The sequence below is a fragment of the Cylas formicarius genome, unplaced genomic scaffold, assembly GCF_029955315.1.
Source record: "Cylas formicarius isolate icCylForm1 unplaced genomic scaffold, icCylForm1.1 PGA_scaffold_6__28_contigs__length_40554024, whole genome shotgun sequence".
NCBI lineage: Eukaryota > Metazoa > Arthropoda > Insecta > Coleoptera > Brentidae > Cylas > Cylas formicarius.
In genome coordinates, this window is record NW_026844347.1 from 498929 (window position 1) to 515632 (window position 16704).

A 16704-nucleotide genomic window follows, 5' to 3' on the forward strand; every position below is an offset into this window, starting at 1 on the left:
TTTGGGAACCAAATGACATCATCATCATCATCATTTCAAAAAAAAAAAATGCGCAATAATTTGAAAATGTATCCTAATAAAATGCACATCCACTTAGTTTTTCTATTTCAGACATAAGAAGTCAAAAAGAAATCAAATTTTTAAAGAGGCTGTTGCCTTAGCAAAAATTTCTTTGTTTTATTTACATATCGTTATTGTTATTGTAAAATTATTTGCCAAAGGAATGTATTTATTTTGGGTGTATCAGTTGTTAGCGCTTCAAAATTATCACGAAAACACTTATCACACTTATGCGTGTAGTATAAAAAATAAGCAGACTATCAGCGGAAATTCTACGGCAACAAAGTTAATACAAAAATTATTACAATCAACAGAATTGAATTGCAATTAAATAGAAAACAAAATTCTTAAATTGTAAAGACAAAAAATAAAATCTGTTAATTCTCAACCCAAAAAATGAATTTTGCTGAATAATGCTGTAATACCTCATCAATTTACAATTTACAGGAATGCAACTTTGATGCGTTTAGCATCATGCAAGACACACACATCTATTACAAAAACTTAGCCAATACGGTGAAACACTTCAACAAACATTTACAAATTTTTCAAAGAAACTTCCACAGGCTGTAACACTTTTTATAAAACTTCTGGATTCCTTCTGCGCCGATTTTTGTTGAATCAAAGTATCGCCAATCATCCTGTTGGTTTCTTCAGAGCTTGACTGAAACCGAATCGCGTTTTACTCTGTACCTGCTATTATATTGTTTGAGGGAGACGAAGCTAAATGAGAGGCATAAACACCGTCTCGGATGATTGATTCCCATGTTGGTGACAGGTAGAGACCTGAGTCGCAATCTTAACCGCGTTCGCCCCCCCCAACCCATCAAAAAATATAAAAGCAGGTACAGAGTAAAATGCGAGCCAGATGCAGTCAAGCTCTGAAGAAGCAAACATAATGATTGGCGAAACGTTAGCTAGTTCGACTCAATAAAAACCGACGCAAGAGGAAACCGGAAGTTAAAAAAAACAGTTTCAAATATTAAATATTTTCGACCGATCGCAAACTATTTGCAAATGTGTATGTCGTGACCATATTCTATGATTTTTCTGTCCCCTTCAGAAGTACGAGGTCTTACTTGGAAAGGAAAAGTTATATTCAATTTTAATGGAATTTGGCATGCCGATATTTTTTGATATCCTTAGAATATTTTTTAGAGGTCTGTGATCGTTATCTCTTCGAGTAACCGACCAAAGGATTCTATGTCTGTACATTTTTTTTAAAATTTGTCAAATGTCAAAGCAGAAGGAATCAATACATAATTTTGATTTTTTTGTCATTATTTTAAAGCAACATTTTCTTCGATATTTTTAAATTTCGCCAGATTTTATTGTTCATATTGTTATTGGGAGATTCACTCTTCTTCGCTATGTCTCTAAACCCGTCTTCACCAATATTTCTTAAATGTTTTAATATAACCTAATTCAAGTTCAAATAAAAAGGAATATCCACACTTGTGATGCCTGAGCAAAGTAACGATTACCGGGTAGTGGTGTTTGGGGCCGGGGGTGTTGGTAAGAGCTCATTAGTATTAAGATTCGTAAAGGGCACATTCAGGGAGAGTTACATCCCAACTATCGAGGACACGTACAGACAAGTAAGTATTTTTTTCTTAGAATTACGTTATTTTGTATTTGTTTTTTATTTTAGCCTTTTGTATTGCTTGATTTTGGTTGACATAGTTTTTGTTTTGCTTTTTCTTATTGGTAAGTTATTTATTGTTCAGTAAGTATAGGTAATTATTTGTCAAAAATAATTCTGTTGATCAAGCCCTATTGTTAAGTTTGTAGATATATTTAGTCAAGTTCTCAAAATTTTCTTTACTTTTATGAAGTTAACGTTGGTTTAAATAATGTCTTGTAATATAGATATGATTTTAACAAATATTATTATTAATTAATTAATTATTAAGATTGAATTGAAGTAATGATTTTGACTTATTTCATTATATATAATCAAGTTACCTACATAATTGATGTGTACATTGTTTTAAATTTTTAATGTGATTTGCTGAAACTGGCTTTCTTTCCGTTGTAGGTTATAAGTTGCAACAAAAATATATGTACCCTACAAATTACGGACACAACAGGTTCCCATCAGTTCCCTGCTATGCAGCGACTCTCTATAAGCAAGGGACATGCCTTCATTCTTGTATACTCAGTCTGTAGCCGACAGAGTTTAGAAGAGCTGAAGCCAATTTACGAACTCATTAAAGAACTTAAAGGTCCAGATTTGAGTCAAATTCCAATTATGTTAACAGGCAATAAGTGTGATGAGAGTGCAGAATTACGTGAAGTAAGTTATAACTTACCCACTGAATAGAATTTCGATTGCCACATTCTGCCATATGCTATATTGAATTTTTACAGGTAACTACAACAGAAGGGCAGGCACAGGCAGCAGAATGGGGAGTCAGTTTTATGGAAACCTCAGCTAAAACAAATCACAATGTTAAGCAGCTCTTTCAAGAGTTATTGAATCTGGAGAAATCACGAAATGTAAGCTTGAATGTGGGCGGTAAGGCACATAGTCGGGTTGCGAAAGATAAATGTGAATTGATGTAAAAAAAAGAAAGAAAACAAGATTTGAGTTATCTCTAATCTTTCGTGGGAATGGCAATGTGTCATAAGTATTTATAAAATACCTAATGCTTTTATTATCTGCCAATGTTGCCAATTTTCAGAAAAATTGGGCTTTTTGGTTTTGATTGTATAAGGTAAGTAGATTTAAAAAAGTAATAATTTTATGGGGCCAGATGTAATATAAATTCTATTTCACATACATTGAATGAGATATTACACAGTGGTTTTGGATTTAGGTTTGTTTAATTGAAAAATTTTTGTGCCAAACAAAGAATTGCAGAAATAACAAACGAGCAGCAAAGAGCAAATGTTTTTTATTTTTATATTCATCCTGTAAGTGATTTAAAAATTGTTTTGACTAGAATTAATATATGCATCTTTTGATATATTCCCCATCTAACCTTCACATAAAGCGTATCAAAGACTTAATAGAATAGATAATTTTGCATTTCCTAAATTTTAAGCTTTAGGGGCCACATATTTCGGACCATACCCATCAACTTAATATGGATAATACCATCTCAGTCCACATTAACACTCTCGTTTGTAGGTAAAATGTAAATATGCTGATTTATTTAATATAAAGACTTCCTTAAAAGTAAACATTGTGAGGAGAATTTGCAGTTCAGGTCAAGTGATTCAGAAAGTCAAGCAAACAAATCAAAATTATTTTCAAATTTTGCCTATTCAGAGCCAAATACGATATTTGTTTTGATGGTTGCTCATAGTGGCAAAAATAAAAATCAAAATATGTTGTACACCCACGATTAATGCACATGCTGAGCAGCTTCAGAAAATTTAAATATCTTTAATAAATTTAGTTGTAATTCTTAGTTAAAGTCTGAAAAAAAAGTTTGTTAACAAATATGAAAACAAAGATTTTGCTCCAGTTCATGGAAGATGTTTCACAATACTTGACTTTAGTTGACCTTAATTCTTAGAATTGGAAGGAAGTATTATGGTATAACATGGTGTTATTCTTTAAAATAGTAAGCAATCATTCTATATAGAGCCTAAAAGTACCTGTGAATCCATTACAATGATTTGCGCACAGATTCACACCGGACCAAATACAAGACAAAATTTTGTAGTTTTGTAATACTATATTAAGTAGAACTTAGACACAAAAATTGTCTAAAATAATTTTAGGCATTTTGAAGGACACTTGCTCTCTGTTGTTTGGTTTGTTTTTGCAGTAAAAAAGTGTTATCAGCAATTTCTTAAACATTTAGGTTCAGTTCAATTTGTTTATGTAGTATTCTGTAAATCAGCACTGGTGAAAAAAAAACAATAATTTAGTCTCTTCTCTTTAAGAAAAGCAGAAAAGGGAAATGATGGGTTTATAGAAAAAAAACTTTATTTTGTCGATATTAATTTTATTGCTAAAAGAGATCATATATATTTCAAATAAGTAGTGTTAGTAAATGAGCAGCAATGAACTTGCATAAAATAAAATTTTTAACAACAAACCCAAAGAAGACAAAAAAAATAAGGAAAGAAAAAAAGAGGAAGTAAATGTATACAAAACACAAATTGTCTATTGCTATTCGTGTTCGATCTTGGTTAATTATATATCGAATAAAAATTACAAACGACTATGAAGTTAATAAGGGTAAAATAGAACTAAAAATATTTTTAGTGTACTATTCTGACAATTCTATTATTTGTTAACATATATACTTTGCCTTGTTCTTCATACAGAACTCTTAAAACTGGTTAAAAACCTTCTGATCTCATCTCATCCAAGGTTCTTTTTTTAAGTACGTTAAAACAAACTCTTTCATGTTCTGTAAGTGTTGTTTTAAAGTGTCTTCTAGTTTGTCCAATATAAACTCCTTTGTATTGATTTTTCGTAAATAATTTTTAGTTTTTGAATGCAAAGGAATTTGAGCATTAGTTTTTGGTGAAAAACTTTTTTTGAATGGTGTTCTTACATTTTAGAGGAATTTTTGTAGTTCCTGTGGTTTAGACATAACTTACTTGTTCAGAAATGCATTTAATATATGGATTTTTTTTATACTTAGGGTAGTATTTTACTACTTTTAGCTGTTGTAGTTTGTGTTGTGTTATTGACTAAAAGTTTGTTAATAACACTGGGGAGTAGTTAAGATGTTTTTAATTAAGAAATTATTTACTTTGTCTAGATTGATTGTTCGTTTTAGGTTTTATACAATATTGTTTTTTTGGGAAAAGAGATAATGTGAACCATAATTCAGGTTGTATATGATATCAATAGCGTTATCTGGTCCAACGTGTTGGTCACGTCTAAAAACGAAAACTTCAATTTTTCTTTTTCTATTGAAAATTGTACTATGTTACGGAAATAACCGAAAACATTTTAAATTACATTACTATACCTAGATTAATTTGGCTGAAACCTCTTTGGAATTAATATAAAATATCAAATCAAATACCAAATACTTGACACAAAATTATTTAAACAATATCAACGAGTTTATATTGGATAAACCATAGGACTAGATAACTTGCATTGTCTGTATAATTTGTATTTATTTCCTTTTTTTTTTCTTGATTTTTCCGCTCATAATAAGAAATTGATTTTTTATAAATCAAGGCTAAAACGCATACTTCCTTTAAAATAGTACTGGCGATGTTTAATCGTATTCTTCACGCTAATTCCCGAATATATGTTTATAGCGTTGTGGCTATGTCTCTACAAATTGTTCATGCATACTTTGATTGTTCGTAAATATTTGTGAAGTCCAGTCATAATTGTGCCACTTAAAGTGAAACTGCTCTAACAAAATAAAAAAGAAGCTTATTCAGAATGCTTCCAGAAGAAAACATCCCCAAAACCCTTATTTGGAAACTCCAAAGTTCCAGATACAAATCTTTAACTCCACAAATTCTCCAACTACAGCTATTACAAATGAATTTACATTTGACCCAAATATTTCTTATTGCAATGATGGTTGTTTTGGAAATACAGGGTGTAGAAAGTTGAAGTTTAATTTCCATAACTTGTTAATGAAACGCTTTGTGTAATCTAATTCGCATATATTTAATATTTATTTATATATAGTAAAATAAAAAGTCAATTTAAAAATTTCATCTTACATAGCGATAATTTTTAAATAAATAATGTTTATATTTGCTATCTGCCATTGGGTATAAGTAAGGGAGGCCTGAGCACACTTGTTGCCGAGTTTGAAGAAAATTGGAATGTCCAATTTTTACATAAATTTTTTAGAACAATATTTATAAAAAATATTTGTGACCAAAATACGCCAAATTCGAAAAACGACGTGGAGACGTTATGCCGCCAAAAAAGTCTTTTATGATTAGAAAATAATATAGCTCGTAGCTGATATAGCTAATAGAGATATAGAGAGCCCTGCTTATGCCTATAATACAGAAACTTGTGAAGCAACTATGAAAACGTTTTTGAGAAGATCCATTCAACATGCGCATGCGCGAGATTTAAAATCTCGTGGCTGTTGACAGATCGTTAATAGGTTTAGTTTAGTTAGTGGGTGAAATGTAGAGGTATGCGGGAAAAAACAGTCCGTTTTCTACGAAAATATCAAAACCACTTGAGACGCATCAATTTTTACTAGTGGGCCCACTATATTATCTAAGCTATATGGTTCAAAACAAATTTATGGAAGTCACATTACGGTTCAGTGTAATATGCATTATACTCAATTGTTCTACTATAAATACAAAAAAAATAGAAGGCACAACAGCGTTATATACCATATATGAGAAAGATATAATTAAACCTCAAATTTTAAAACGTCACAATTTATCATTCCACTGTGTTCCGAAATTTACTTTCATTATTTCAAGAATTATTGAATTAAATATAAAGAGACAAACGACCAAACAGCAGGTTACTTTCAGTAACATTTTGTCGCTTCCCGATTCTTACTTGAACTAGCTGCGACCTGGGTTATTCGGCTAAAAAATGTCGATGCGACTAATTTAGTTTACTTAATCATGCTTAACTTCGCCATAAATCGCCTTTTGTTTGCATAAACACAAGTGCTGGTTTTCTGATACTACTGAAATATAGATTTTTATAGTCTTCTAGCATTAAGAATGGATGGCTTGTTTGATTTTGCTACACACATTGAGGGTATTGAGGGTATCTAATTTTTTTTTTATTCATTTTTCATTAGATTGCAAAATAGTAATTTTAATTATTATTGTTGTTCATTATTTTGCAATTTCTTTTACTTTTCCTTTGTGCAGGAGGAATTGTAAATAAAAAAGCACAAATGCTTTTTAGCATTTTTTTGGATTCAGAGTTAAATCGATATTAACAAATAAAACTGGTAGATACCACATCTTTAAGTTGGCGACAATATTTTGTTTTATAGTTCGACTATTGGAGCGTCGATGATTTTATAAATACTGAAGACTGCGTCATTTCCTTGCGAGACCAAGCTTTAACTACCGGGCAAGCAAACAAATTTCATTCTGAAACACGACTCTTATCCAATAAAGTGCCCCTGTTGTGGACAATATTTAGCTCTTCTTCTATTTTAAATCTTTTCTTATGATAGAGTTTCTTCCCTTGCCCGGTTTTCACTCACTTCGAACATGGGAGGATATACTCTTTCATTTCTCTTCTCTTTCTCACGATTTCAACGACATATATGCAACGTGTAGTAAATATACTTTTAGTTGTTGTAATCGAATTATATCGAATTTTTTGATCACTTGACATTAACATGTCATTGTTACGATTGCAATGCCCTCTTAAGTCCAGCTTACTTTTCATTCCGTTTTTTCAATACAACTTTTTGCGTTTTCAAGCGAATTGGATCATGTCACTATAGCATATCAGTATTTGTAGTTTTGAATTATAATAGTGTTATAGTTCTAGGAGGACCTGTAATGTTAAGTTAGGTTCCTCAAAAGTACTTCAGTGATTTTTGACAAGTTGGTAGAAATGAGGCCACGTTTTTCGATTTATTAAATTTATTTTAACCATGAATATGTGGGGCCACTGCTAGGTATAACGAGCATTTGCCAATGAATAGAAATAAAAATTATAAAATTATATCATTTGAACGTTTACAAATATGAGTGTTTTACCAAATAATGTTTAGCGATGGGCAGTAATTGAAAAAATCAGATAAACTAATGAAGTACTTTTAAGGACTGTTAATTAAAATTTTAGACTGGGTGCTAATGCAAAGAAAGTTGTTCGTGTTATTAAATAATTATTGTTATATTCACGCTTTATAGTGTTCACTATATGAACTGCAATTGTGATCAATTTGTAACGTATTTATGCAACGAAGTATGTTAATAAAGTAATGTCGATAGAGAAACAAATAAACATGATAAAAAAAAATCCGCTCGTTAGAGGCTGTTTTATAAATTATTCTTTACATCAAACTAGAGGAATTTTTGCTTGTACGTAGCTGAAAAACTAAATTGATAAAAGTTACAGATTGTTTGTCCTCAAAATGGAGCTGTCAAATCTGTAATTGTTATAATTTCACAGGAAATTGTTATTATATAGTGAACTTATGGAACAAATTTGTATACTTGTAGATAATTTACGGTTTACTCAAAATTACCTTTAAATTTATTAAATATTATTCCTACCAACAAACTATTTTTTATTTTCCTTCGTGGTGATTTCCCAAATGTTGTTTTTATTCGAAAATAGGCACCAATTGAAGGAAGTATGTTTTTTATACATTTAAAAACGCTTACTTACATATTATGCCGCAAACCTTATTGATATTAGAAAAAAGCGAATAAACTAATCGAAATGACCTTTTATGTCAACACGCACATTTACTCGAGGGCGTCATTCTTTTATTTCTTTCGACATATTTTCGTTTTATTTTTACATATGATCGGGAAGAGATCATTTAAAAATGACAAAAAATAATTGATTCAAACTTTAAAACTCATGACTGTTCTTATTTTCTAGTGATAACATTAAACTTTAGCTTAAAACAACGCTCGTGCTTTACATGTACAGTTTTAGAAATAAGAGTATTAGATTTTTTACATTAAGATGGTGAAAACAGGAAATTTTCCCAATTATCAGGCGGTCCGATAAAATGTATTTATAATGGTCGTAAATTTCATTGCTATGAGTATATTCTTTTCGTTTCCCTCCAGGTAATGAAGCGATTGCCTTGAGCGTTATCAGAAATAAAGTGAATGTTGATTATTGTCGCTCATCTTTACGATATTAACGATATCACCTGACTTTCGAATTTTTAAAATCGGATAATAATCAAGAATCCAATAAAAGGGTGCCGTTTTTTGTAGACAGTCTGTACATTAATCTTTTCAAATTTCAATCCATTAACATTATTAAGTGTCTTTACTGATATACTGAACTAAATCTCGCTATAAAAGCAAACGTCTTTTCAGAGAACTCTATTTATTTGGAATAGCTAAGCGATCTAGTGCCCCACCAAAAATGCATTGAATTAAGATTATTATCTTGACAGGAAACAGCAAAATTTGTCAACGAAATTATTTATCTCGCTAATTATGATATGGCGAAAAAATAAATGATGTACCATCCACCCCTCTGACCCTTGGACTTTGAACCGCGATAACAATTGCCGTCCACGGGATTTTCAGAATAGTGATTTATTAGTTTAATAAATTTGGAAAACATCTCGGATTTTCACTAGAAAATTCAGCATGGTCGTCATGAATAACAGTGTATTTTTAAGCACGCTAATGTATGTTATGAACCAAAGTATTATCCAAGAAGAAAGTTCGTATAATTATTACTACATGCAAATTGGAAAAGGTTAGGTAGTGCCTTTTAGTTCATATAATCGAAATCTTGAAGTGTTTGAATTTTAGAAACCAACGCAAAAAAGTGCTACGGGATGTACGGCTGTTTTGAGCTTTCTCCGCCTTGGACTTCCAAACATAGGCCCGTGTCATTATTCCCTAAGGATTTAGATGAGGTAAAGGCCTAATTATTATTATATAATAAGGCGTGTATATTTTTTTACTATGATTTATTACATCAAGCTTTTAGTTTAGAAATTTTTCAGTAGAATTGGTGTCGTCTTCATACAATTTTTAATTCATCCAAATTTAATTCTTCAAAATAGCGCTTAAAGAAAATATTTCCTCTTATCTTGAATGGGTCGAGGTGACAAGGAAAGGGCTGAATAAAAAAATTATATGAAACATTTACAGGACCAATGCTGAATTTGGTTAATTGTTCTAGGAAACTTCTGGACTACTTGCAATTTTTGTTTTCAGTATTAAGGTCCATTTATTTTGTCGGTTTTCGTAGATTTTACATTCTTGTATTCAAAGGTCAGACCAGTCGTAAAGTTGCAGCTTTTAATATTTATACATAAATAGGGAGTGCGCCAACATTGCTGAAATAACGCAAATGCTAAGAGATATTAAAAAAACTCTGAACTCTGAACCCACTTTAAATTATAAACGTAATTTGAGTTCTTGTAAAATCAAGATAGAAACATCAATTAACAATTAAATAAACCTCGCCATGTGATTTTACAATAATTGAAATGGAATTACGTTGGTAATTTAAATTACAGTCTCTTGTGTCACATTAAATTTATTATTATGGTTTTCGTGATCACAATTCCTGTTCTTTCGAATTTATTTTTGAATATTTATTCAAGCACTTGTTTGAGTATATGTTCTGGAGACAATGGTCGGTATTTCTATCTGAAGAGCTTAAAGTGTATATCAATAACAAACCTGGTGAATTCATTCACATCAATATCAACCAACTCGCCCTGTATAACTGAAAATAGAGATGTGTCAATCGCGATTGATTCGGTCACTTTGATTTAATCATAGGATCGAACGCCCGAATCCCGCTTGTTCGTAACGATTCGATCACCTTCCCATTCCTTTTCCGTGGCCTGTCTCAGTCACGCATTTAAATCTTAAACCATTCAAATCAATCGTATTGAGTTGCGACATCGATTGGTAGATTTGCTTATATGTTGAATTGAACATTGAATGAAATATCTATTTCCACAGAGGTATTTAATTTATACAAATTAATGTATTAGTGGTACAACCCAATACGTAGCACCTATTTTGATAAAATCAACTAGAACAGAAAACATAACAATAATTCAAATTCAAATGAATGTGACTGTTGCCGCTTATGTTGGCATCAAAAAGTATTGAAATGATTCGATCCTTTTCGAAATCGGTCACTGATTGATTCGGTCCTCGCAAAATGAACGATTGACACAACACTAACCGAAAATGTTATTATTTTATAGATGTTTATTAATTTTTGCAACGTTACATATTTGTTTCGGTCCACATCGACTATTTTTCTAAACCTTATCAAGCCCAAAAATGGACTATGACCGCAACCGAGCATCTCACTGTCACATTGACAATCGCAATGCCTATCAAACAACCCAAAAACTAATTATTTGATACAATTATATTTGGTACGTGGTTATGGTATGAAACTAACCAACAATACCGTTTATTTGTAACGTTGTTATGCTTCGGGTTATGTTATGTTTACAAACTGCAACGATTTCAATTAATAGTAACAAGTAGCCTAAATTTTAGATATTTATTCGATTGGACGATAAACAAGATATGCTGGTTTCATAGTTGTACATTTTCCAACTCACCCGATGTAATTTTCTTATGTATCCATTCCAAATATCGGTTAATAATTTCTTACTGTACATTATAACACAACCATAAGCAATGTAGCAAAATTATCACATAAGAGTACAAGTATAAGAAATAATAGTAAACAAACACACAACACTTTTGCGGACATTGACTAAATTGCATAGCTCTCGGAACATTCATAATTTTTGGTTACTTTAAACCTGTCGTAACGAATGAAATTAAGTGGTTACTTGCTTAAAAATATACAATTTGTCAAAGTCTTTGTTAATAACACAAGAGAACTAATACGCCTAAATGGGTTTAAATATACTGTTAAGGTGCTAGTGAAGAACGACTGTTTAATGTTATGATTTTTCAGTAGAGTTATTTTTTTGTTGCAAATAAAAGTGTGAGAGAATTTGTTTGTAGTGCCAGAACAATAAAAATGAAACTGTTACTTGTTGAATAGTTGCATTGGTGAGTCACTTTCTTTTGTAATTTGGATCGATTAAATTAATAGCATTTCAATTTGTTGCTTAGTAGTGGATGAGACTATTTTTTGCGGATTGAATTTATCATATTAGCAATGTTTATATCAAACATTTATCGGGAACCGTTTGCCGTGTTAGCAGATCAAGTAACGTCACTTGCTAACTAATACGCGTGGAAATGGCATCCACAAACCTTTCTGCCTTTCTTATCGCTGTCATTCGAACTAGCATTTTACACGAAGTTTTTGAAGCATTTTTTCCGGAGTACCAGACTTCAACCGTTATAACGAGTATTTTTGCTATTTGTCCCATGAGATTCATTCATAAAATTATGTGTTATTATTTAAATAACACCCTGTATAGCAAGTTACTTACAAATATATATCGCATCTTGGAGTTGTGATATGATTTTTCCGATCCCGAAGAAGTAAATTGTGAATTTATTAAATAGGCACGCAACACAGGTTTTAGGCTGTTTATTTTGTAGAATAAACAACATTGGCTCAAACCATTTTTATCGCCTCCATATTAGAAAATGCATTCTGTCGGTTGAAGAGTTGGAAAACAAGTGGTTCTTCATTCATTATTTGTATTGATGCAGTATGATAACATATTATTTTATTTGGATATACTGATTTATGTTACGGTACCTTACAATACTAATCGTTATTGTTGTGTTATTCTTATAATATTAAATGTGAGATTAATAAACTTTGATTTGTGTTTTAGATAGATCCTAACTATTTTTTGTTTACAAGAGAGAAACGCCATTCACCGGAATATATAAACCTTAACGATTTTGATTATGTTGAATCCTCCAGTATAGAACCTCTAAAACCCATATATGTCATTTCTCATGGATTTGTTGAAGGAGGGAGCATTGATTGGGTAGGTACAACTCAGTTATAATTAGCAATAACAAGTACACACATGTGATCTGTTCATAGATATAAGAAAGTGACTAACTGATACGAATTAAGGAAAGATATATGGCCGAACAGGTCCGTACTTTGCTTAGAATTTAATTATTTATTATTTATTATTTAAATATTTATTTATTTATGTATGTATTTATGTTTAAATCTAAAATAAAATTACCAATTTTACTTAAAAATATTCACATAATTTATCAGTATCACTATCGCTATAATCGCCTGTTCTAATTATTATTTGTTCTATATTATTTGCAATATGGATATACGACTGTTCTGCTTTTTCTATATGTTTAACAGAATTTGCCCAACTTTGTGGAGGGATGTTAAAAACTTCGGTTTCTATAAGTCTGAGGACATTGGAGTTAACACGGGGAAAACATTGTTACGACGAATGGCAGATTTTAGTTGGTGCCAAACATGTTCAATGGGATTAAATATACAGTGGTAAGGTGGAAGCCTTAAAACTGTATGCCCTAAATTTTTTTCATAATTATAACAGACGTATTCCTTTTGTAAGTTCAAGCTTTGTAGAACCTCAATTAATTGTTTTTTGGTATAATCTTCGTGAAAATAAATGTCGTTATTATACATGTAGTTTTGGATTCTTGCTTTTGTGTCACATGAGGAAGGCGTTTTAGTCAACTGTCTACTGCGATAACTTGCATTGTCCATTACAATTACGCTATTAGGAGGAATGCTTGGAACTAGTTTGTTTTTAAACCAACTTTCAAATAAATCAGCGGTGGTGTCTTCATGGTAATCTGGAGAAGAATTTTTTATATTTTTCGCAGGCAGAGAAAGTCCATTTGGAACCCAACATCTTTAGAGCCAGCATGCAAAATAGTTATTCTTTTACCTATTTTTGATGGCGCGTTTGGTTTACACTTATCAGTTGAGTCAACCCAACCCTTTTCCGTGTATCATAAGTGTCGAATTGGCCTTTGTTGTTCTCTGTAAATCCTAATTTTTTCTAGATATTGCAGTGGCCATTTCCGAATTATAAAAGATTCCATTAAAACTTGCCTTTTGTCAATTTTTTAAAATCTAAAACCCATGTGTTGAATATACTTCCATAAGGTAGTTCTGCCACATTTAACACCGGTTTCATCTTTTTCAAGCCTTCTAATTAAGATATAGAATGTAGGCACGCTTTGTACCTCGTAACACTGGTAAATTTTACGCCGTATTATATCTTGATCACTTTCATCTACACTCGAGAAAATGTCAGCATCGCTTCTTTTTTTCATCGCTGAAATGGGATTATTCACAATTTTCCATACAGTTGATGTTGGAATTTTCGTCAATGTGGCCGTTTCTTCTAAAGATGCTTGCTTGCTGGCACCACGTTCAATGAGAGTCAAATAAACATTGTTTATAACTTCCTTAGTCTCAATATAATAGTGTTTTCTACGTTTGGGCGGGAGCATCTCCTGAGCTACACTAGATTCGCACATATTTTGCATAATTCGCACACGATTCAACACATTGTGTTAAACCTAAACTAAGTAGTATTCAGAACCAAAGAATATTAAGCACAGCTAGATAGATAAAATTATTTTCTATTACGGATCACAATTTTACCTGAATTTAAATTCCGAAACTTTAGGTAATAATCTTGTTGCATTGTATGTTAATAACCACCCTTGGATAATCCCATTCAAACGCAATTGGTCACTTTCTTATATCTATGAACAGACCATACCTGTTACAATTGGCCGATTCTACCTGCTCTGTTAATAATTTTTCTGGTTTGTCGTTTATGGCTTGCGTGGCTGTAGAGAAGAGTAAAAAAAACAGATGTTAGGTAACATTAAAAGTATTTTATGTGTTTTCATCAGATATTTGAAATGGCTCAAGCTATTTTAAATGTGGAAGATTGTAATGTAATTGTTGTGGATTGGCATGGAGGCTCAAGCCCACCGTATACCCAAGCAGTCGCCAATATAAGATTAATTGGATCTGTAACTGCTCATCTTCTCTACGATATCGCTCAATATACGGGAGATTTGAAATTGAGTCACGTGCATTGTATAGGACATTCACTTGGAGCACATATGTTTGGTTATGTGGGCTACACCTTAGAGGTCAGCACTTGTGCAATAGTAAAGATATCTGTATCATAATATTTATTTATTATACTAAACCTTTAAGGAATTTGGCCTCAAATTAGGTCGAATCACAGCCCTGGATCCTGCCGAACCCCACTTTTCAAAATCCAACAAACCCGTAAGGTTAGATAAAAGCGCCGCCGAATATGTCGATGTTATTCATACTGATGCAAGTCTGTTTATAAAGGGTAGTTTTGGTATGACTGAAAGTATAGGACATGTTGACTATTATCCAAATGGAGGTACTAACCAACCGGGCTGTGGAAAAAGTGTTATGCAGTTCATCAAAGATGAAAAAGGAAGTTTTTTTAATGGTAATCATTAACTTGATATTCACCTAGGTCGGAATTTACACGTTACCTTTATTTTCTTACATCAGTTTGATCAAACTCTATATAGTTATTTACTATTTTCAGGTATGAAGAAGTACATTAGTTGCAACCATGCTAGAGCTCATCAAATATTTCTTGACAGTATTAACCCATCATGTAAATTTTTAAGTATTCGTTGTGCTTCTTATCAAGTAATTTTGCTTAATATTTTTAAAAAAGAATTAGTGTTAAAAGTATATACCTGATTCTAGGAACTTGTTAACGGTTCATGTTGGGATTGCGGAGAGAGTGGAGAAAAATGCCTAAAATTTGGATTTTATGGAAAAGGGCATTATGACAAGTTATATGGTAAAAAACATTTAAAAGATACCAGTTTAATCCAGTATCTGATGACTAGTAGTGAAAAACCCTACTGCAGTTAGTGATTTTTTCAGTAAAAATTATACCAATACCAATAATCTATCAATTATATTTTTATTGCTTGTTAACTAAATTTAATTTGAAAAACTTTTAGGGGGTCATTACCGAATAATAGTACTAGTATCAGATAGTTCAGAAAGCAAGAAACATGGAGGTGAAATTGGTCAGTTGTTTTTTACAATGCATAGTATGAGTGATGGCTTAGGCTCCAAAACTGCACCTGTGGGTTTTATAAGTGGATATTATGAGCCAGGTGCATTTTATGTGGGCGTAGTTGCTACTGACGAACTTAGGAACCTTAAAGCAGTAGAGATTGAATGGAGGTATAATAGCAGTTTATTTAATCCATTAACCTGGAGAATCTTAGTTACCCCCAAGATTTACTTAAAGAAGATAACTGTTGAATCTTTAGAGGCCAGGCAAAGGTATATTTTTAACTTTATTTATGTAACAAATACATATTCTTGTCAATTGTTTCAGCATCAATGTGTGTCCAAAGAATCAGAAACCCCTCATTAACGGTGTACCCCAACTTCTTATCTCTTCCTATTGTTAACATTATTATGATTTCTTATAGATTTCCACTTACAATATTGAACCATCTTTTTTGCGAACTGGGAAACTTCTAGCAAGTAAGATCTAAGTAACCTTCATTGTTCCTGTGTAGGATTATATTATTCATTTATGGACAGCTAAGAAGAGGAACATTGGTAAAACCATACAAGTTGCTATTAAACATGAAATTTTTAATATGTCTAGTAAATGTTTTACTAAATTTAAGTAGATCTGGAGTGTAACCAATCAAAAGACCTCTTCAAAACATTTAATGTAAGTAAATTTTTTTTGAAATTTAGAGCACGAAAAAAGGACACAAGTTCCTATTAAATAAAAATAAAACTAAAACTAAATATTAAATTAACTTGTTAAAGAGCAGCTTCCATTACTTTTTGGACTCATATTCCATAGAGACAGCCTACAGAAAGAAAAATTTAGCAACTTGTCATGATATTTTTTGTGTTGTCAGAAACAAATCTGGTTTAATTTATATAAAACAATTATACAGGGTGCGACAAACTCTGGGATTGAGACACAACACAAAAAAAATACCATGAGTTCCTAATTTTATATATATATATATATATATATATATATATATATATATATATATATATATATATATATA

General features: G+C 31.4%; 2 protein-coding genes across 2 annotated transcripts; both read left to right on the plus strand.

The window, feature by feature from the left end:
- The first annotated feature begins 1268 nt into the window (after positions 1-1268).
- Positions 1269-8225, plus strand: LOC132703054 (GTP-binding protein Di-Ras2). The gene is made up of 3 exons (XM_060672094.1): positions 1269-1658; positions 2099-2356; positions 2431-8225. The coding sequence occupies exons 1-3, from the start codon at positions 1521-1523 to the stop codon at positions 2623-2625; spliced, it is 591 nt and encodes a 196-aa protein (XP_060528077.1). The 5' UTR covers positions 1269-1520; the 3' UTR covers positions 2626-8225.
- Positions 8226-9128: 903 nt separating this feature from the next.
- On the plus strand, positions 9129-16658 carry LOC132704197 (pancreatic triacylglycerol lipase-like). The gene is made up of 9 exons (XM_060674081.1): positions 9129-9403; positions 9460-9566; positions 12456-12614; positions 14500-14745; positions 14813-15083; positions 15186-15292; positions 15353-15518; positions 15616-15946; positions 16002-16658. Exons 1-9 carry the CDS (start codon positions 9292-9294, stop codon positions 16075-16077), a joined length of 1575 nt encoding a protein of 524 aa, XP_060530064.1. The 5' UTR covers positions 9129-9291; the 3' UTR covers positions 16078-16658.
- Positions 16659-16704: the final 46 nt, after the last annotated feature.

What these genes read in the sequence shown, in the direction of transcription:
- LOC132703054 (XM_060672094.1), top strand. Translation starts at nt 1,521, where the DNA reads ATGCCTGAGCAAAGTAACGATTACCGGGTAGTGGTGTTTGGGGCCGGG. An exon ending in TCGAGGACACGTACAGACAA is followed by an intron (nt 1,659 to 2,098) that starts GTAAGTATTTTT and finishes TTTCCGTTGTAG; the next exon opens with GTTATAAGTTGCAACAAAAA. An exon ending in AGAGTGCAGAATTACGTGAA is followed by an intron (nt 2,357 to 2,430) that starts GTAAGTTATAAC and finishes GAATTTTTACAG; the next exon opens with GTAACTACAACAGAAGGGCA.
- LOC132704197 (XM_060674081.1), top strand. Translation starts at nt 9,292, where the DNA reads ATGGTCGTCATGAATAACAGTGTATTTTTAAGCACGCTAATGTATGTT. An exon ending in CTACATGCAAATTGGAAAAG is followed by an intron (nt 9,404 to 9,459) that starts GTTAGGTAGTGC and finishes TTTGAATTTTAG; the next exon opens with AAACCAACGCAAAAAAGTGC. An exon ending in TCTTTAGAGGCCAGGCAAAG is followed by an intron (nt 15,947 to 16,001) that starts GTATATTTTTAA and finishes CAATTGTTTCAG; the next exon opens with CATCAATGTGTGTCCAAAGA.